A 22,191-nucleotide genomic window follows, 5' to 3' on the forward strand; every position below is an offset into this window, starting at 1 on the left:
TGGAAGTAAATGCCTCCATGTGGTCTGTTTTGTGGGTCTCTGCACTGTGCTTATCAGCTGCTTTCGGTCTGAGGAACGCAGTGTAGGAAACTTGGGCTCTGTGTTTCAAAAAAGCAGTTCTGGTGCTGCAGAGTTGAGGCTGTCTTTGGAGCAGAACAGCTGCTGTGTGCATAGACTACAATTTCAGAATGCTGCCTTGGTCTGTGATGGTTCATGCAAGGCATTGAGTTCAAGTGTCTTACCTGAAAATCACAAATTTCTATGATTGTTAGTCATAAGCATGAATTGGAACAAGAGCAGACTGAAAGGAAAATGAAGTGGTTGGTTGATCAGCTGGTATATCTTAGTACTAGATGTTAGCATGGTGTCTAGCCATAATTTTTTATATTTCTGTTGATTATGAATGCTTTTTCTAACCAAACAAGTTTTCTGATAGGGTTTAGAGGGAAGAGGTAATGTTCCTCTACTTTATCTGAGAGAACATACAGAACCGTAACTAACTTCCATTTAGGATTTCCCTCTACTTTTTTGCTGTTTTCCTTGCATCAGGCAGTACAGCTGATGTATTATCATTTCAGTTGTATATATGTCAGTGTTGAATTTTTCTTCACAATTACTTTGGGAGCACATAACCGTAGAGTTTTGCTTTTCTGCATTTTTTTCTGAATTAAGAAACTAATTAACTGTAACCCACATCCATTTGTAGAACATAGAAGCTCATTCATAAGAAAAGCCATCAACTTTGATATGAATAATCCTTGTAATTTTTGGAGATTAGATGTTTTGCTTTGTCTTTGTCTTTGCAGTTTTGCCAGTGCTAATCTAGATAATGAATCTTTCCTGGCAGAGGGGTTTTTTATGGGAAATCTTTGGTTCCTTTTATAAAACTAAGTAGTCCGAGACATTCCCTGAAGGATAGTATTTACAGCTGAGGCGTATTTTGTGTTTTGTAGACAAAGCTGTAAACATTAGATGAAGAGCAGGGATGGAAACAAAGTTTTTGTATTATTCTATGCCTATTCTCCTACTGTTTGGTTAGTAATTAAAAATGCATGTGCATTCCTTTATGCTCTCCAGTCCTGAGCTGATGTATCAGTGTTTAGATAATCTTCTATTGAGCTGCAGTGTAAGGCCCGGTTTCCTTTAATTGTTTTATTTATTGTTATCCTTACTGTAACTAAGCTTTTGTGGGGGACAAATAGGGAGGGAGTCTATTTTTTCTTCTAACATTGAGCCTATTTCTTCTCTACCTCCTCTCTCTGTTTCTTTAGTCTTCACCGGGGACTCTTGTCCTATTAAAAAAATTTGGAAGGAAGAGTCACAAGGGCTTCTTTGAGAGTAACTTTGGTTTAGCAGTCTTTATAGCTGAAAAGAAACAGTGAAATATATAATCCAAAGCAGAAGTAAGAATGGGAATATAGAAGTTTAGTGATTATGATGACTTTTTAAATCCTTCTTGTTGAAATGTAATACATGAAAGGAAATGCAAGACACAGCGCTTTAGTGTCTAGGAAGGTGATAAATTCAGTTGTATCTGACTCTGCAAACAGTGAACCAGTGCTTTGGGTATTCATATCCTCAAACTTTATAGTTCAAATGAAAAAAAAAAAATATCTGTTGATAGCTATACTGCTTGTGCCATGTTTTGTGTGCACCTTTATGATGTGGTTAAACAACCCTAAAATATGTTTTTCTATTAATTAAAATTAATGGTCACAAGTGAACATTAGAAAATTAAAAATAATTAGATACAACAATGTTAATATATGATTTTTATTAAGTATAGGGATTTTTCATACATTTAGAAATATACAAAGAGGTAATATACGTCAACATCTTTGTTGACAATTAAAAATATTTTTTTAAATTTGTATTTTGATTTACTTATACTTTATTTATCAGAGAAAGCAACCAGTGAGATGAATACTGCAGAGGACTGGGGCCTCATCTTAGACATCTGTGATAAAGTTGGACAGTCACGCACAGGGTAAGTAACTTCAGGAATTTCCTCCCCAAATGTTTTTAATTCTCTTATTTCAGTCTCATACCCAGGTAAGAGGAATGAATTTTTTGTTATCTTTTATAAACTTCTGCAACAGCTGAATTTAGCTTAAATTAATTACAAGTAAAAGGAAAATGTATGGGGTTTCTGCTGAAATATTTTGCAATCCTTACTTTGGATATACTGGTTGATGCGTTAAAATTAGGACTTGTGTACAGCAGCTTTTCACCAGTGTAACAGATAAATTGATATGTTTTAGCCGTATCCCTGTAAACCCAGGAGGCTTCATGAGGCATTTTTCTTACAGAATCGTAATCTAAGTTGGAAGTGACCTCCAGAGGTCATCTAGTCCAACCCCCCCAGCTTCAAACAGGTCTAATTAGATCAAGTTGCTCAGGACCGTGTCGAGTCTTGAATGCCTCCAAGGTCAAAGGTTCTGCAACTTCTGTGGGCAACGTGTTTCAGTATTTAACTAGTTCTACTTACTAAGTAAGGAAATAAAAAATAATTCTGCAATCTGTTTGCAATTTTTACTGTTCTAACTTGTCTGTTGTATCTTGTCCTGTGACTGTGCAGCTCTAAGAAAGAATCTGGCTGCATCTTCAGTGTATACTCTGAGTAATTGGTTGTTGAAAGCAGTAAGCCCCACTTTGTGGCTCTTCTTCTCAAAGCTGAAAGCACCTCTCCCATCTTTTCCTTGTATGTGACCCTCCCTGATCATCCTGGCAGCTATCTATTGGACTTAGGTAAATAGCCTTCTTGCACTGGGGAGCTCCAAAGTGGACAAAATGCTCCAGATGGAATCTTACAAGTACAGAATGGAGAGAAAGGCTCACTTTCCTGATCTTGTTGGAAAGGCTCACTTTCCTAACCTTGTCCATGTGGTCAGCTCCTTTCTTCATTTAAAACGCAATAGCTTATCCTTGTTCTTATTGGACTTCCAGTCTGCCCATTTCTCCAGCCTGTCCAGGTCCCTCTGAACATTAGCCATGGACTCTAGTGTACTGATTGTTCCCCTTCAGCTTGCTCTGGTCAGTAAGTTACGGAGAGCACTGTTGCTTCAAGCAGAAATCCCTGAAGGATACTGCCTGCTAGCTGGAATTTGCAGTACAAGTGACAACTCTTTGAGCCTAGGAGCTGTTTATACCCACCTTTATCCAGCTGTGTGATAAGGACACTACAAGGGCTTCAGCTGTATGTCAAAAATTTCCTAAAACCAAGGTATAAAACATCTGCTGCCCTCCATTGCTCTCACCATCAGACCGCCAATGTCTTTGTTACAGAAAACAATAAGGCTTTGTGATTGTTCTTCTTGTTTTTAGAAGCTATTCTCTGTCAGCAGGTCTTGAAAAATGTACATTTTGGAGATGTGATACTAAATTAAACACATCTTAACATGGGCTGTTAATGTTTCCATTTTTGATTATTTACTGAGCTCTTTCATAGAATTTATGCATGAACTTCCTTCTTGGACAAGAAAAGATAAAGTATAATTTGAACTAGCAACTAAAAATACAGTTTAAAGACATAATTTCAGAATATTTATAGTGCTTTCAGTCAGTGTAGTATTAAGACTAGTATTAAATACACCTTCTTGAAGCATTTCTTGTAAAAATTTAGGAGTGGAATAAACTCAAGAAGAAAGTTTTGTCACTGATGCTGTGGAAGGCTTCTCTGAGAATGACTTGGATTGCCTTGTAGAACTGCCAGAATCAGTATGAGATGCCAGACAGCAAAGTCCCACCTGGGACTTTTGTTCCCAAGGACTGGTTTGCAAATAAACTTATTCCTTGGGATTAGAGACGGTCTCTGGAGGAGTATATAAAAATAGCACGGCATATTGAGACTTCTGTGCTGTTGTGTATAACTATAGTTAAGATAACAGCTGGCAACTTGTTAATAATGTTTCCTATTAGTCTCTATATGTAAAAATGCATTTCTATTCCTTGAGCATGTTGATGCCAAACTTGTAACAGTTACTATATTATTGAATGTTTCAGTATTCTATTTGATCACTGAAAGCCTTTCCACAGATGAAATTTACTCTCACAGCAACATAGTCTGAACAGTGCTCTAATGTGTGTAGCTGCAAGAGACAGCAGTACTGATAAATCAAGAGATCTTCTGGTAATGTGCAGTTAAATTCCTCTTAGGATTTCTAAGGTTTGTGTTGGTTTTGGTCTTTTTCTTCTGCGTGTTTGTATTTTAATCTTTTTCTTAATAAAATTGTTTTAGAAAAGTGGGACTTTAACCTTTGTAATATTTATCCTGCTTGTAATAGGCTGCCAGCGGACTTGTTGCTTAAATTCAGATTCTGTTAAAACTTGCTGAGAGTGGGTTTTCTTTGTTTTTAATGGATTATGTTGTACAATAGCAAGGTAAAGCAAGACAGTGTTTCCCATTAAGAAGTTTAAGTGAGATATGCTTAGCTGTTTGAAATTCTCCTGCAGTCTAAGTTCCTCTGACAAGGATGCAAGTCTTCTTAGCTGGGATCAGCTTTAATCTTTTAACCAATTCTGCTCCAGTACAAGCTGTTTGTTACTGTTCTTGGCAGAAGTTTAGATTGCAAAAATCTCTCCTTTGTGGATTTTCTTTGTACTAGTCTGTAAGCTCCGTTGCATCCTGCAGCATTCTAGATGTGGATTGCCTTACACCTGAAGCCACAGCAGCCTAAAAAACACTTATTCATTAAGTAGCGCTTCTGGTACAGCACATTGTCTGCAAACTTGTTGGTATCCTGATTAATTGTTGGAAACCTGTTACGCTACAAAGGTGTTGCATTTTCTCATAAGATAAATTAGTTACAGTTCCATAACATAATTGCTACTGTTATTTTTTATGTTGTTATACTTTCCATACCAAGAATTGCAAATTGCTGAAAATGTTATCGTGCTTCCTTTAATCCAAACAGCTAGAACAGATTTTTAGCAAGGTAGAATTCCACTGAATCCCTCTCTTTTGCTATTTTCTCTGTTTTTTATGAATTTCAAAATCAGAGTTGCTATTAACATTTTTGTAGAAAACACAGGAAAGACAGAAAATATGTCAATATTTTAAACAATATGACTTGTTTACAATAGCTTATACTAAATACCACTCTATGTAGTATAGAATTAACATTTTCTGCATGTTTCTCATATCAGGGTCATAGGTGATCTAAAATTTGTCTAATGATGAGACAATACTTTGTTTAATCTCTGAATTTCCATTAGGAAGTCATACAGCTCAGCAGTTGCACATCACATTGTTTGCATCCTGTTTTTTGCCAATATTAGCTCAATGAACAAGTTGCCTTTTCAGCATAAAAATATGATTAAAACAAAAGTTTTACTGTTAGAGGCAATCCTTTCTGTTTCCTGGTTTTGTACAGCATTCTTGAAAACTTGTTCATTTTTAACATTTTTAAAATTTTAATCACAAGTAGTGATTGTTCACGCTATCCTTTGCAGGGCCATGAGTTGGACTTCAGTGGTCTTTAGGGGTCTCTTCCAGCTTGGGATGTTCTATGATTGTATATTTGACTGGCATTTTAAATGCAGGAAAAGCATTGATTTTTGCATAGTGTTGCTTTTCTGCAATGAAAATGCTTACAAAACTGAATCTATAGTTTATCATCTCAGAATAAAATAACATTAAAAAATTTGAATGATTCATTAAACAGAATAAAAGGAAAATTAATGAACAGGTATGGTGTATTTTAGCAAAGATGGCCCCCCTTTTTCAGTCATTTCAGTGCTAGTCAGTTCCTAACTCCAATCGGGTTTGCATTTGGCTTTGAGACACTTGTACTGTTTATTTCATGAGACGTATCAGTCTACATTGCAACTTTCACAACTTCAGATTTTTTCTGGAAAAGTTACTCAATAAAAAAAAAGATGGCTGAAAAAAAATGGAGTCAGTGGCTGAGAGGCACATCAAGGGTTGAGAAAATAGAAAGGTTCATTGCAGCACTCTCTGTTGGGGTGGGTATTGGAAAATTGTCATTGGGAAATGGTTTGTCCATATTGCTGCTTGCCTAACTTTGTCTTGATTCCTGTAGGATTAATCACTCTCTCAGCAAGTGAGTGTTCTGGTTAGCTGTTTCTTCTTTGGTTGTTTTTGTGCCTGTTCATGCAAGAGAGAACAGCAAAATTGCTTACTTGATAGTTTTCCGATGTGTCTTCCATTTTTTCCCCCTCACATTACGCAATCTCGGTAGCATTTTGCATTGTAATTGCAGTGTATGTCTAGCAGGCTGACCAGGAAGCTTTGTGACCAGTCTGTTTCTGAAGAAGCAAGAAGGAAAGCTGAGTCCCACTGAGTTACCTTAGACTGTAAATAAACAATAAATTCCTGAACATATCTGAAATGTTTTGTGCAGAGTAGTACTTTAGATTGCAAATGCTGCTAATTGTGCCCTTGTTAAATAAAATACAATCAGATTTTTTTTCTACTTTCTAAAAAGAAACCTAAAATTCGTTGTATTTTCTATATGAATTTGTTTATGATACCATATGATGCCACATATGATACAGAGCTTCTATTGTATCTTGCCATATTTTCACCCTACTTATTTGTTATTACTACTCATTGTGATGCCTCTGAAATTATGATCATAACATCATTGGAGTGGAGCTGTGGCCAAATATTTATATAGTACAATTTGGAGAGATGCCTAATAAGTCGATAGAATTCTACACTCATAGAGTGCATGCTTCCCTCTGGTTTCTGCATAGTGCTTCTCATAATTTACACACTAAGTTGTATGATGAATTAATTAGAAGTAAAAATAATAATTACAGGCCTGTCTAGAATAGGTTTTCTTACTCTGTGTGACTAAAGATTGGTACACCTGGATTATTTTCTTTACCTACATGTAATCAAAAGATTTCTTATTTTAAACATTTGAGTACTTAAAAACATTTAACACTCAAGTATTGATAATTTCTTTTAAATATATGAACAAGTAGATTTTGCTTGAGATATGTGGATGATCATTTGGCTTTGAGGCTTTCTTGTTACTTTTAATAAGACTTTGGATTCCTTTGTAAAAAACATCATAGGCGAATGATCCTGTTCTTGATCTGCTAAGCTCTTGATCCTGCCTTTATAAATACTGGCTTCACAATGGGCAAGTACTTTTTTGAGCTTGCAATCATATCACATTGTTAATCCTATCATAAACTAATGGTTAAAGAAAGCAGTTATTTCTAACAATTTTAGTCTGTATTCTTTCTCAGTTAAAGTGAACATATGAGAAGTCTTGGATAATTAATAGATAAAAAGTAGTACTTGCCTTCATCTGTGATAATTGGTATATGAAGGTATACACTGAATGATATGTACTTGTGCTGCATGACAGCACTTTCTATAATTAGTGCCACTAAATATGAGGTGGACATTTCTGTAAAATGTAGACACTGCCAAATATAGTATAGCCAAGCAGTAGTGTAACTTATACTTGAGTTTCATGTTAGTTTTTGGATATCAGTTCAACAGAAAAATACTTATGCTTCCAAAGACAACCATGCTATAAATGTGTAAACTCTGTAAACAGTGTGTAAAATCTTAGTTTAGATTTACCTTCTCTTTTCCTCCTTCTCTACTTACCCTCTTCCAGGGTTATCTTTCCAGGGCTCTTCAACAGATAATGATTGTATGCCCTTGACAATTCCTACCTCAGCCTGGCTCAGCTTTCTCCTACTTTATAGATGGAACAAAGTATCAGAAAGTCACATAGATTTTAACATGCTAAACTTTCTGAAGTCCCCTTTCAAATTCTTTGTTGAAGTTGCTTTTCATGTTGTTTCTATCTACCACAACATAGGTATTTAATTGTTTTGAAATTTTGATGTAGATTGTCTAACAGATTTTTTTTTAGATATTATTGGTTCATTACATGCCTTCTTTATAAATGTTATTCTGTAGATTAATAGAGACTCTGAGGAATATGGTGATAAGTCAAAAGTAGCAAAAGGGTGTTGGTAAATCAGTATGTAAGGAAGTGTTCTTGCATATATATTTGAAATATAGAGGAGTAGGTGCATGGACTGCAGAGAATTCCAGTTCTCTAATTGTAAGGGATTTTATGCATTTCTGGAGTATTTACAGTAATTCGCTCTAAGTACAAGAAATAATATAAATTACTGAGAGATTTTGATAATTAAGAGAGATACATCCTAGAGATATAGTCCTACAGATAGAAATGGTGTTTAACTGTTTATGGTGTTTAACTTATTTTTGAATGTTCTTGTTTTAAATTATAAGCTACTAAATAATTTACTCATGGTGTTCAGGAGCTCTTGCTATCTGTATGTTGTCAGCATTGTCATGTGTGCAATGGGGAATGTTCATTCCATTCCATATTTTTGAAGCTGTCTTGTGTTTTTTAGGCCTAAAGACTGCCTCCGCTCTATTATGAAGAGAGTGAACCATAAAGATCCGCACGTCGCTATGCAAGCATTAACAGTAGGTTCTTTTAAACGTAGTTCATTTTTTTCCTTAAAAGTTATATTACAAAAAAATTTCTAAGTTTTAATCTTTCTTTCATTAGCTTCTAGGAGCATGTGTATCAAACTGTGGCAAAATCTTTCATTTAGAAGTCTGTTCAAGAGATTTTGCCAGTGAAGTAAGCAATGTGTTGAATAAGGTAATGTATTACATTGACTTTTACATTTCACCTGTAAGTGAAATTAGATAGAGAGTTGGGGTAATCTGTAGTGGAATAGAATCTACTTTTAGAGGACTGGAAAGAGTGGGGAGGGGAAGGAGAGAAGATTACGGTAAAAACTGTGGCTGTCAGAACTTCCTGAATGCCACTTCATACTAGTTAACAAAGGTATTCTGCCTGGTCGAGGTGTGGCGTGTTAATTTATAAATAAGCTATTATATTTTCACTTTAAATAACATCAGTAAAACATTAAATACAAATATGATGAAATGGAGATAGAATGGGGGTTCTATGTAATCTTATTTTATTAAGCACATACTGTACTGGCACAAACAAAATGCTGATGTATTCTGCCTTTATTTATTTTACTATTCTAATAAAGACTGAGTGCTAAACTTGACTACAAAGTAAGGTATCTGTATGTTTTATATTGACAGTAACATGCAGTTATTTGAAATTAAGGTCAGATTCTTACATTAGTTAACTAGTTTCTACTGTCCATGCAGGGTCATCCAAAAGTTTGTGAAAAGCTGAAAGCCCTTATGGTGGAATGGACTGATGAATTCAAGAATGACCCACAGCTTAGTTTAATATCCGCTATGATAAAAAACCTTAAGGAGCAAGGAGTTACTTTCCCAGCTATTGGTTCACAGGTATATTGGATTTTTGTGTTTGTTCTCAAAGTGTCACAAATCCTTTTTATCCTCAGCTCTGTATTTTACAGTTTGTAGTCTTGAATTCTAAAATGTTTGGCAAACAAAATGAAAGCTACCTTGTCTTAATAAAAGACTTTGTGGAGTGAAATGCTCTAAATTATTTTAGATTTTTATGTGGCAGATGAATACAAAGCAAAATGGTGAACTTAATGCACTGTCAATTTTTTGTTGGATTAATTTTTGCATCTTTTATTTTTGACCAGGCTGCTGAACAGGCAAAAGCAAGTCCAGCTCTAGTTGCCAAAGATCCTGGTACGGTAGCCACCAAAAAGGAAGAGGAGGATTTAGCTAAAGGTGAGTGCGTTTATTTGCTGTCATGATGCATATTGATTTATTTAAATGAACAGTAGCCAATCTGTATGTGTTATTAATGGTTTCTTCCATAGTCAACCCACCAAAGTCTACTTTTAAAGTGGTCTGTGTCTCAAAAGCATATCTGCATGAGTTTCATAATTTTGTGTCCACGCTGCCCCTTCTTAAACATTTTTTTCTGTAAACTTGAGCTGCGTTTAATATGAGTGAAACTTCTCTGCTCAGTCAAGCTTAATTGAAAATGACCCAGAAATGTGAAATTATTCAAGGAAATGATAGGGAGGAAAATAAAGGAAGGGGCAATTTTTTTTGCTTGTTTAAGCAAAAATAATTGTGTTAATTATGAATTAAGGAGGGAATTTACTGTAAAGGTGAACAAGCACTAGCACAGGTTTCCCAGGGATGTCATGGTATCTTTATTCTTGGAGATGTGAACAAATTGTCGTTGGCAGTCAGTTGTAGTGACCCTGCATGAAGAGGGGATTGGACCAGATGACTTGCAGAGGTGCCTTCCAACCTCAGCCAATCTGTGTAAATCTGATTCTGTGAATCCAGGCTAAGAGCTTCTGTCTAACAGAGAACCAGTGTGCACTGGAATAGATGTACTTTTTAATGTTTCAAGCAATCTGGAAAAGTTCAACAGGGTGTAAGATGTAAAATAAGAATGTAAATATTTTACATCAGTTTAAGGTTGTAACAATAATAAAAATTTGATGACTTTGTGGAGTTATTCTCTTTGTTCTTAAATGCTATTTATTCATCCTGTCCATGTTGGAAGGCTCAGTAAATCCATAGGCAGAATTCTGCTCTCTTTGTTATTTACCATTAATTCTAAGAGAAAGACATAAAGTCATTAAAATGCAACAGGAATAGAACTATACTAAAAGTTTTCACTGAATTAAATTTTCATATCAATCAACCCATTTTTATAGGGAATTTTCATCTGAATAACTGTTCTTTTGTAGCTATTGAGCTGTCACTAAAAGAACAAAGGCAACAGCAAACAACACTTTCCAGTTTGTATCCAAGCACCTCAAGCCTTTTAACAAATCACAAACATGAGGGCCGAAAGGTTCGTGCAATCTACGATTTTGAGGCTGCTGAAGATAATGAACTAACTTTTAAAGCTGGAGAACTTATAACTATACTTGATGACAGGTAAGTTATATAGAAAACCTACTAGAATTATGTTAAACTGTAAAAATTAACTCGAAATAATTATATCTTCTATGTAGAAGCATACCCTGAAATACAATGAATGGAAATTTTTTGTATCAATACTTTTTGTACTTAATACTTAATTAATTAATACTTAATTTTTGTATTAATACTTTATTTTGTTATCTTTTCAATTTTTTTACAAATAAATGTATTTACATAAAAATTCCTGTGTAAGGATTTCTGCATATATGCAAGTTATATTTATGTGCTAGTGATATAAAAGCCTTTACTGTGCAATTCCTAGGAAAGTTCCATGTAAGTATGTGATTTCTGATGTATGGGGGCTTTACTTTTTTTTTTTAATCTTTAGTGATCCAAATTGGTGGAAAGGTGAAACTCATCAGGGTATAGGATTATTTCCATCTAATTTTGTAACAGCTGATCTTTCTGCTGAGCCTGAAATGAGTAAGTAATTTTACATTTCTGTATATATGTCTAACTCTGCCGTGGCTCATGGGTGATTTCCTTTCCCTTATGCTGGAGTCAAGTTGAAAATGAATGTGATAATTGAATTAAAACTGAGGAGCCCTTGCTATGCTATCATAAGTTGCCCAAATTGTCTTTGCAAAATAATTTGTTTTACTATTTTATTTTAATCATGAACCTGCTGAAAAATGCTGCTGTCTGCTGCTGCCTTTGTCAGGAGGTTTTTTAAGACTCATGAAATCACTCCATTAACACCTAAATAAACATGGGCAACAGCAGCTTTTTTTCCAAATTACTTTTTTGTCCAGTTGTTCAATGGTGCATGTCTAACTGAGATGAAAATGAAGGCCCCATGGCAGATAGGACTTGGAGACAGACTACCAGTGTTCAAATTGTTCAAGAAACCCAACTACTGTAGATATGTACATGTGCATAGTGGACAGAGGGATTTTCTGCATGCAGCTTATTTAGATACATCCAATCTACTTTAAATATTTAATAAAATATTAAATATTAGGTAAGACTTCCAGATTCTAGAGCTGATTTCTGTAAATCTCATGGGTTTGTAAGATTAATCTTCTGTGATCTCAGTTTGAGGGTGTTGGAAGTATGAGCAGGTCAGCAGAATTACATGCTCTACAGTCATTTGTGCTATGCTAAGACTATCTAACAAGAGTCATATTTGGCTTTTTTGCTAAATATAGAGCTTTTTTAGAAGGATGAGCAGGTCAGCAGAATTGCATGCTCTACCAGTCATTTGTGCTATGCTAAGACTATCTAACAAGAGTCATATTTGGCTTTTTTGCTAAATATAGAGCTTTTTTATGCTAGTCTCCACTATAGAGGAATGAGATCCTTTGCATATAGGATTTGGTGATGAAGGAATAGAGAAACATGAGACCTTTCCACTGTAGGCTTTGCTTTGGAGAAAAGAAGGCTCAGTTTGTCATAGATTGTTTTATCAATTTTATCTTAAACTTGACTTGGTAGCCCTATTGTTTCCAATCATTCTTTCCAAGTCTTTTATCCTGATGACTTTTTAATATATGTTATTTGTAGGGAGACAATGCTATAGCCATTTGCTTGCTAAATCATATTTCTGCTGAGCTTGTGTGAACTGATCTATTTTTTACAATGTGATTTACAGATCAGAAAATTATTTAGGTCTGTGGCTTTCAAATGTCAATAAAATACTAATTTTTAAAATTGTCACAGTAGAGATTTCAAATGCAAGGAACCTATAAACTATAGTTTATATAATATTTATGTCATTGTTTATTTTTTCTTTATAAAATTAAACTTGGCTGTTTATCTTACAGTGAAAGCTGAGAAGAAAACAGTGCAGTTCAGTGATGAAGTTCAAGTAGAGACAATAGAACCTGAGCCAGAACCAGTTTATATTGATGAAGTAAGCATGGCAAAAATACTGATTGGTATAAAATGCACTGCTGGGACATTTAAATATATCATGTTTAACCCTTTCATCTTATACTTCAAAAGTGTGATAAAAAGAGCATGGAAAGAGAGTTTTCTTTAAAATAATAAATAACATTTTCAGTATTCTCTTTTCTTTAAGAGTCTTGAACTTTTTAGGAATTTCTGAAACTGATTTTGGAGCTGCATTCCATTTAGGACCCTACTTGAGGGTTGTACATCTGTTTACTTCCAAGCTAGAATCTTCGTGCTGAGTGGCACATCTACTTTCAGATTTTCTTTGAAGTACTTCAGTACTTCATAGAGATACCCATCTTGACTGCTCACTTAGATTTATTTCCAGTGTAACTACCACTGTCTACCCTCTTTCTGTCCCTGAAAAGTCTGAAATTCTGTTCCCGTGTAAGTAATATTTAGTAAGATATTTACAATCTCACCACAGTGATCCTATAGGGTTTCCAGGAACATTCAGTCCAGGAAGTTTTTCCCCCTTCTTTTTTTTTTACCTCAGCTTGGGTTCTGTCATTGTTTTTTGAAATGAGAAATCAGTTACTGCCTTCCTGAAGTCCTATTGAAGTCCCACCTCAAAAACTCTTCTTCCCAGGAGATACTAGTTTGTAGCCTGCTGAAATAGATTATCTGAGGCCTGTGTTGAGGTGCATTCCAGCTTTTGTTGTCTGTGAGTCCATTGTTGATTTTTGTTTTAGTGTCTTCTTTGGTTTTTAAATTGGCCACAGTATAATTTTTAAGGAAGTAGTTAATTTGACTTTTTCCAACCTTTCCATGGTTTAAGGAGGACAAAGCATGATTTTCTACTTTCATACAACCTATATAACTCAATGTGAAAAAGGCTATTTATTTGATAGTGCTCAGCTAATAAATGATTAAAAATAATTTAAGTGTAATGTTTTTGGTACTTTAACCAATATACTTCAGTCCAAGACATATTTTTCAAAGACTTTATGCCTGTTTGTTTTTTAACCTTTGATGTTTTTATTATAAAAGGGTTGCACTTAAACTCCTTGCTCAAGCTCAACTTATTCTGAAGTAAATCCTAAGATGCCTCCAAACATTATCTTAAAACAACATTTCATTACATTGGTAGTGACATGGCTTGTACTGAACAGGCCTCATGCACTTAAAATTGCTTTTCAGTGAATTTGAAGTACTTTCTCAATGTATTCTGTCAAAATATATCCAGCAATCCCACTAGGTGGTGGTATTGCATATGTAATATCTAGGCTGGAAAAATAGGAGCTGCTCAGAAAACAATACATGTTCAGAAGGACTTTTAGGAATAAAGGACATTCCACTTGTTACCACTATTTTTTCTTATTTAGCATTTCCTTGTTCGAGCATCTTCATTCATGTAAAGTAGCATGTATAATTTGCATTTTCTTAAAGTTAGTCTAGTTGATTCTCAAGCGCCAAGAGATCAAAATGGCTGTTCTGAACAGCGGCTTTAATTCACTATCCTGGAAGTGTTAATTCCCTTGCTGCCACATTTGCCCTAATAATACAATTTGTGTTTCAGGATAAAATGGACCAACTTTTGCAGATGTTACAAAGTGCTGATCCATCTGATGACCAGCCAGACCTCCCAGAACTGCTTCATCTTGAGGGTAACAGAAAAGAATGAGTTTTTTCATTGTTGTTTTCCTCACTGGTAATTTTCTGTATCAATGCAAATTGAAACTAAGCTGAAACTACTTCAGCTTCGTGTACATGTGAGAAGCATGCCTGAGAAAAGTGCCTGAGCCATAATTATCTTCTCAAACTATTTACCCTCTTCAAGACACATAAATACTTAATTTGGTCATATTCATTCATCATTTTTTCCTTCACAGGGTAGCACAGCATGAGTAGCAAAGGGAGTGTCAGGAAGATTCCATGAGAGGAAGCAGAAATACTAGGGAGATTAGAATAGATCTGTGGGTGTGCCACATGCTTTTCACTTTCATGTGTATTTGTGGAGGAGTTGCATATTAACAAATAACTCATAGAGTGCTACAAACTAATCTTCTCTTTGAGTCATTGTTTAGACTGCTTCTTCATAGAGATATTATAGATCATTTTACCTAGGCTGATAGATGGACCAAAATTTTTAAAATGGAATTTGAAAAAGGAAGAAAGGAAACTTCCCAATTACAAGACACAACATAGGCTTAAACTGTTAATTCAGATGACACCAGACTTTGTTAAGAAAATGGCAGTTTCTACATCTATCTAGAAGTTAATAATTAAAAAATGAATAGGTTTGTAAACTTTTAGATATCTCCCGTCTTTCCACACCCATTTGGTTCATCATGTCTGTAAATGAATCCTGTTTTAGAAACTCACATCAGCAACATGTCTGCACATATTCTAGTTCCACTGAAACTAAAGAGAGGTGAAAAGAAACGTGACTGGTTTTATTCTTTCAAGTCCCAAATATAGGTATAGAGGCTGTTATCTAAGAAGCAGATTGCCTGTATTTGATCCAGGGCAGAGGCAGAGAAATTAAAGGTATGCTGGTCAACCAGCCTACAGATATGGCTTACTTTAGGAGTTGCTTCAAAATGCACTGTGAGATCATTAAAGCAATGCTGAATTTTATATTGAACTGTGGGACTGCTCCTAGAATTTGAAAGCAGTAGTGTAGTCAGATGATTACTCCCCAGCTACCTGTAACAGCACTTGCCAAACTTATGGCTACATATAGTTCTACAATGCTAATTCGAGATTACTTGCGCTACACTTAATTAGGTTTTGGTAAACTACTGTTTTTGGCGTAGGTTCTGAAAATTTTGCTGTAGATGTGTTTTGAGTCCTTGGTTCATACCAGTGATGGTACATGCTGATCAACGTTTGATGGAAAAATCCCTTCATTTTCTTCTGCCATCCATGTGTCCAGTCACAAATGTCTTTGAACTGGAGAGCTCATCTGTTCAGGAGCCCAGAGTTTGTGGTTGGCAGCAGAGCCGTCATCAGGTTAACAGACATCTAAGCGATCCTTGTCATGCCTTTTGCCACACTTTGTGCTGTACATAAAAGCAGGCAGAACAGCTTTTACATCTTTTACCAACACTTTTGCCAATGTATTACTGATCCCAGGTTCAAAGAAGCAGATAGGTACCTCTCATACAACTCCTCTTTCACCTGGACTTGCCTTCAAGGAACTCAATAATTATGTCCTTTGACTCATCATGGCTCAGATGTTTTCAGGACCTTCTGCATTTCTAATATTCGAAATTTCCCTTTCAGCTTCTGAGTCTGTTTATTTTATATTTTACAAACTCTGCCTTTCTGCTAATTAGCCGTGGTTTGCTTGGCAGTCAGATGAGCCCCATGTCCTTGTGCTGAAGGGAGGCATGGGGTGCATTTTTATTTTAATGCTTTTTCATTCTGATTCTGGTAAGATTTTGTGTTGCTTTTTGTACATGTCAGTGGTTTGAAAAACCCCCTTCCCCCAGTTAGAATTCTAGTGAGACTAATGTGCAATTAGTGTCTTTGATGTGCAGATGATTGAATCATTGCAACCAGTTTTCTCCTTCATTGTTTTCATAGTCTACTTGTGGTAAAGTTGGATGTGCACATGATCTAGGTTGCAGTGCCAAATCCCCTTCCTTTAAGAAGAGGTCACCTTTGAATTCACATTAACCTTTTATGCAAAATAATTTCAGTTTTATACTTCCTAGATGTTAAATGTGTTTTGTTTCACTTTATTTTTATTTTAAAATATACTTTTTAAATTCTACCAGTACTGAAAACTTTAGCTGGGTCTCGTTCTTAAATTGGTCATGACGCTACCTCTGTTAGTAAAAATTTTTTGACGCACAAATTATAGTAATGAACTACAACAAAATTGGACTAGCATCTATTTCTAGCTAATTTTTTAATTGCTTTCTGACTTTGCAGTATAGAAATGTTTATTACTCTGATATATTTTAATGTCTTGCTATTTTAGCAATGTGCCACCAGATGGGACCTCTCATAGATGAAAAACTGGAGGATATAGACAGGTAAAAAGAAATGTCATGTGCTTTGACCAAAATTAAAATTCGTTCTTAGAAACCAGAGTTATTACTTGATAATATCTTAATTTCTGTGAATACTGGCAAAGAAAAGATGTGTATTTATTAGTAGTTTCTCTGAGAAGAGGACTGATGATTTTTTTTCCCCATAGTCACATAACAATTTATAGTGTTGTACCATGTGGCTTTCTGGCACTTGTCAGGCATCTCTTTGCAGTAAAAAAATGTTACTTAACACACTTCATGAAATTACTCTGTGTTGTCTGTCTTATAATAAAGTTATCTAAATTGTAAGATTAACTGTAATATATATTTTCTAGGAAACATTCAGAACTTTCAGAGCTCAATGTTAAAGCAATGGAAGCTCTTTCTTTGTATAACAAATTGATGAATGAGGACCCAATGTATTCCATGTATGCAAAACTACAAAACCAGCAGTATTACATGCCGTCATCTGGTGTTTCTGGCTCTCAGGTATGGATGTAACCTTTAATAGCCATTGACCTTATCAAGTTCTCTCTGAGTGAGCAGTGTTTTCTCTTAATTTTTTTGCACAGTATGTAAAAAAATAAAAATGAAAAAGTTTGTTTTCAGCCACAAGCTTTGGATGCTCTTCTTTTGTGGGTTCTAATGCTTTTAGTATTTTTCTGTTCAGTTCCTTTTGATCAAAGAAAAAGCCCATCCTGGGCTTTAAGTAGCATAAAATTTAAAAATTGCCAGGACTTTGCATAGTGGGTCAAAGAAAATAAACAACCAAAGGTGTACCATTTCTCCCTATCTCGTCATAGATAATTCAACATGAAAATGATGCTATGAAAGAATTACCATTTTTAACTTCAGTAATTTAAATGCTAAATGCTCTTCACTGATATTTTAAAAAAAGAAAAAGGAAACAAAAATATTTGAGAAGTCTTTAAGTTCTAAATCAGATATTAAATAGCAAATTTTCTTGTATTTTATTTCTAATACTGCTTTATTTAACTTCCTAGGTTTATCCAGGGCAAACTCAAGGTAATGCATATTTGGTGGCAGGGAGTGCACAGATGGGCCACATTCAAGGTTACAATCTTCCTCCAGAACAGCTCCCTTCTCTCAGCCAAGGCACAGTTACTCCATCTGCCAGCTCAGTAATTCCTGGGCAGCCTGCACAGACGTCTTACACAAAGTAATTTTAAGCATTTTTTTTTATTCAAGTTTAAATCAATTTAAACAGAGACTCTTTTTTAAATTACAGAAGTATAATTATAAACACAACTGAAAGATATTTTAGTGCAATCTTTTCCAGAGTGCTTTTTATTGTTTTTGTGTATTTGGTAAAAATTCCTGACAAACTTCTTAAGTTTTCAATTTTTTTTAAAAATTTTATGTAGTTTTTAATTTTCTGTATACAAAATATGTAATATATATAGCTCTATACTTTTTATATAAAAAACATAGAGAAAATGATACAGACATGATTTTGTAGTATTAGTAGTAACTTTTAATATAGTTTTAATGGTGAAGATTATATGCTGCTCTGGCTGGCTCTGCATAATTTCTGAGAGCATAAATTCTACTGCTGCTTTGTCAAATATCTTACCACAGAAGAATGGGGAGAAATCTGCTCATTTTGGGAAAAGAAGTGAATGGGCTATGAATACTGACTGAGCCCAAATAAGGAAGCTAAAAGAGGCTTTTTGCATTGGCTGGGTGGCCAAAGATGCTAAGTTTTGGTTAAGTTACCTATATTGTGGAAAGGTTTGTGGGTTTTTGTTAATTGGTTTTTGTTTGTTTGGGTTTTTTGTTTTTGTTTACTCTCTGTGGAAAGTAATTTTATTCTAAAAGGATGGGAGAGACATCTGAGTCATTAATGTATTTGTTAGTCCTTGTCCCCAAAGGTACTTATTTGGGATAGTAAAGCATACAATGATAATGAGTTTCTGCATATTCATCTGACTTGTTTTGCTATTTAAAAGAGTTTGTTGGGTTTTGTTTGTTTTCATGAACAGAATGGAAGATAGATGGTATTCCATGTTGCAATTAAAATCAATCAGAAATACAGATACATGGTCTCATTTTAAATCCATGGGGTGTACCTACTGGTATGTTTAAATCTGAAGAGTGTGTTTGAGTTTTAATGGGAATACTCATTGGCTACAGTTTTAAATCTGCGGTGTGTCCAGAGTTTTTCTGTGTATAAATACAACAACTGAAGAAACAAAGTGTTGCTGTTCTGTTGGTAAATTGTTAATTCTGCACTTTAAATATTTTTTTCATATTTTCTCTTTATTTCTTTGCAGTGCAATGGTTGGTTCTGTTGCTGGAAGTACCTTCTCTAACCAGCCTTCAGTGTATAGTCCACCACCTGGTACTGTTGATGTTGCTGCTTATCAGAATGCTGGAACTAATATGTCCCAGGTGCCAAACTATAACTTATCATCTACAGCTCTGCCACAGACAGCAGGCAGTCAGCAAGCACCTCCACAACAACCACAGCCTCCACCACCTCAACAACCACAGCACAGTTACTCACAGAAGGCTCTGCTATAGGATCTAGGACTTCTGATTCCTAATCTTCTTTAACCTCTGCTAAAGGCGGTTGGCGATTCTATGAGTTCCTTCATTTAATCTCTTAAACTCTGTTTATCCTCAGCTTAATAAGAATCTCTCTTGGTGAACAAGTTCAATTTGCACTGACTTTTTAGGATTTTTTTTTAATTTTGCGGAAGAACTGATATATTTAGGAAATTTAATTCCTTTTAAAATGCCTAAAATTGGTACAAGATTATTTATGTATGGTTAAATTGGCTAGTTTGTGAAAACTCAACCATTGCAAACTGTTGTGGCATATATGTTATGTACATATAGTGTGTGATTGCAGTAGTGCCCATTTCGTATAACTATGGTGGTCATGTGAATATATTTAACACAATGTTTAAAAATAATTTGCTTTACTATTTAATTTTAATCATGAACTGACAACCATATTTCATAGTTTTGTCTAGTTTTAAGACAGATGCAATGTCTTTTTCCAGTGCAGGAAAAACAGTAATTCGGCATGTCATGGTTACAATTACAAGCTAAGGTCTATATATGAATTTATAAACTTAACTAAGTTTCACTACTTCTTGAATTGAACAAAAGTGTATCGTAACTATTAGATAGCTTATCTACCAAAGTAAACTTGTTAACTAGTAAATAATTTGGGGGGATAACAGCAAATTATGATTCTGCTTTGGACATAATTACTAACTTCAAACTACTATTCAGAGGCTGCTAAACATATCATGGGACCATGAAATAGAACATCATTTTATCATGAGAAGCATGTAATTTATTTTTCCAAGTTGTTTTTTAAAATGAGAACCAGAACTGTATTCTGTGTGTGTTGGTAGAGATTACACCAAAGAAAGACAGAGGAACTGATGTGAAAGAGAAACAATGGAGTTTTAAGCTGGAACACACAACATGAATTACACTATTTTATTCAAGTCTTCTTAATTAGAACATGTTGAATTATGGACATGTAAATTACTTTGCTGAACAAACCTTCAGGGCTTCATTATATCTCTTGTGGCCTTGCTTAACAATTTGTTCTGTTTACTGTTCTAACACAAACACTTCTGCCTTAAATGTCTGTTTCAATTTCCAGTTGTACCATTTAAGTTTATTAGCCCTTCTACAGTTTGAGTAGTTCATGAGGCATCTCATCTAAATCCACTTTTAGGTTACTTTAAATTTTCTTCTGCAGCAACATGCATTAGCCTGTTTTAAACCCTTGTGTTCCTCAGTAACTTTTTAAAGCATGGTATTTTCTTTCTGTGAATGAGGTGCTGCAAAAGAAATGTGGTAATGGAAGGCAGCATTTCACGTGTGCTTGAGCAGAGTTTCTTGTATAAAGACTGTTGTTACTTTGTGCTTGTAGTCCATCTTGTAATGCATCCTGGTTTCATCTTTTCCAGCAGTTCTAATTCCACTAGAGCGCTGGGTGGTTTCAACATCAGATCTGGTTTTAGTCCTGTGTGTATGTCAGAAGTTGTTTGTTTTGTGTACTATATTTTAGTGTGATGCTTCTGGAATTAAATGTTGCAATTGTACATTATACTATAAAATGAGCTCTGTTATCCCATATACTGCATCTGTTCACAGTTACCTGACATGTCTTTGTTTCACTATTTTAATTGACATCACTGTTCTGCCAGATACTTTCAGGTGACTGCTTTGCATAACTTCTGACTGGGGTGGTTACAAAACGTGCCCATGGTTGATCTATTCCAGCTGGGGATGTTCTAGCCAGCTGGTTGATCTAATGCTAGGATTTTCACGTATTTGTTTTCTCTAAAATTTTTAAGAATCCTTGAAAACTGTCATTAATTATTTCAGTACTTTGTGTGACCACAAAAGGCTGTGAAATTTGAAAGGAAATACTAAAGAAAAAAAAAATAATCTGACATACTCTGTCATGGATGGCTTTTTATGGATTGAAGAAGTGATGTCTTTAGAAAGGACTTGTAGTATAATTTAGATTGTGTTCTTTGTGTGCATTAGGTGTCTTATTCCAAAATCAGATAGTCAATGTATAGAAATGTATAATTTATACATAAAAGTGAAAATAATTTTTTTTATTCCATTGTTCTTAGTCCCTGATTCAAGGAGAAGCTTGAAGAATCAAGGTAGTCTTTTTGATATTAACAATTGTATTCTTAGGTTTTCACATGTTGTGTCACATGTTCCCTAATGTGAAACTTCCATACAGAAATGACCCAGAAAAAAATTTGTTAGTAATCTGTCATTGTTTTTAAAACTTTTGAAGCTTTGCCGAAAAAAATGACCCAGAAAAAAATACATTTTGTTAGTAATCTGTCATTGTTTTTAAAACTTTTGAAGTTTTGCCTTGATTTACAGAAATGTTAGATCCTGGTTTCTCATTGGAATACTGAACCCTTATGTGCATCACAGTTTTTCTGCTCTCCAACTTGCTTATTTTGGTCATTCATCCACTTTTATGAAAATTAAAATCACCTTTCATGTTCATCATGAAAAAAACCTCCACTTGCTAAAATTCAATGCCCCTTTAAATTCAATATAATGAAAGTTGTGAAAAAAGATAGACATTTCTATTTTCCTTCATACTTTTATTTAAGTCACTGCTCTAAGGAATCTCCTGTAGCAGGCTGGGAATTTTAGTTGACTTTGATTCAAAGTTCATTGTCTACAGTTGGTGGGGTACGTCACTATAATTTTAGGCTCCAAGTCTTAGTGTTTCTGTTGCAACCTACATTTTCCATTTCACATGCAATTTTCAGATTAATTTGGAGCTGTGTTACTTCATGTTGATTTTTTTATCAGAAAATGTCCTTGGTTGTGCCCTGTATGCTTGATACTCTGAAGTGATGCCTTCTCCTACTTTGCTAGATGCTGTTACTGCATGAATTCCTG

The 22,191-nt window shown here is 34.8% G+C and overlaps 1 protein-coding gene across 1 annotated transcript; it reads left to right on the top strand.

Annotated features, from left to right (window-relative positions):
- Positions 1–1,907: 1,907 nt before the first annotated feature.
- Positions 1,908–21,510, top strand: STAM (signal transducing adaptor molecule). The gene is made up of 13 exons (XM_041408577.1): positions 1,908–1,987; positions 8,374–8,449; positions 8,535–8,630; positions 9,158–9,304; positions 9,571–9,661; positions 10,645–10,837; positions 11,211–11,305; positions 12,646–12,734; positions 14,295–14,382; positions 16,707–16,761; positions 17,094–17,247; positions 17,763–17,938; positions 19,053–21,510. The coding sequence occupies exons 1-13, from the start codon at positions 1,920–1,922 to the stop codon at positions 19,300–19,302; spliced, it is 1,578 nt and encodes a 525-aa protein (XP_041264511.1). The 5' UTR covers positions 1,908–1,919; the 3' UTR covers positions 19,303–21,510.
- The last annotated feature ends 681 nt before the right edge of the window (positions 21,511–22,191 follow it).

This window comes from Onychostruthus taczanowskii, unplaced genomic scaffold (assembly GCF_017590055.1).
Source record: "Onychostruthus taczanowskii isolate IOZ18803 unplaced genomic scaffold, ASM1759005v1 scaffold3, whole genome shotgun sequence".
NCBI lineage: Eukaryota > Metazoa > Chordata > Aves > Passeriformes > Passeridae > Onychostruthus > Onychostruthus taczanowskii.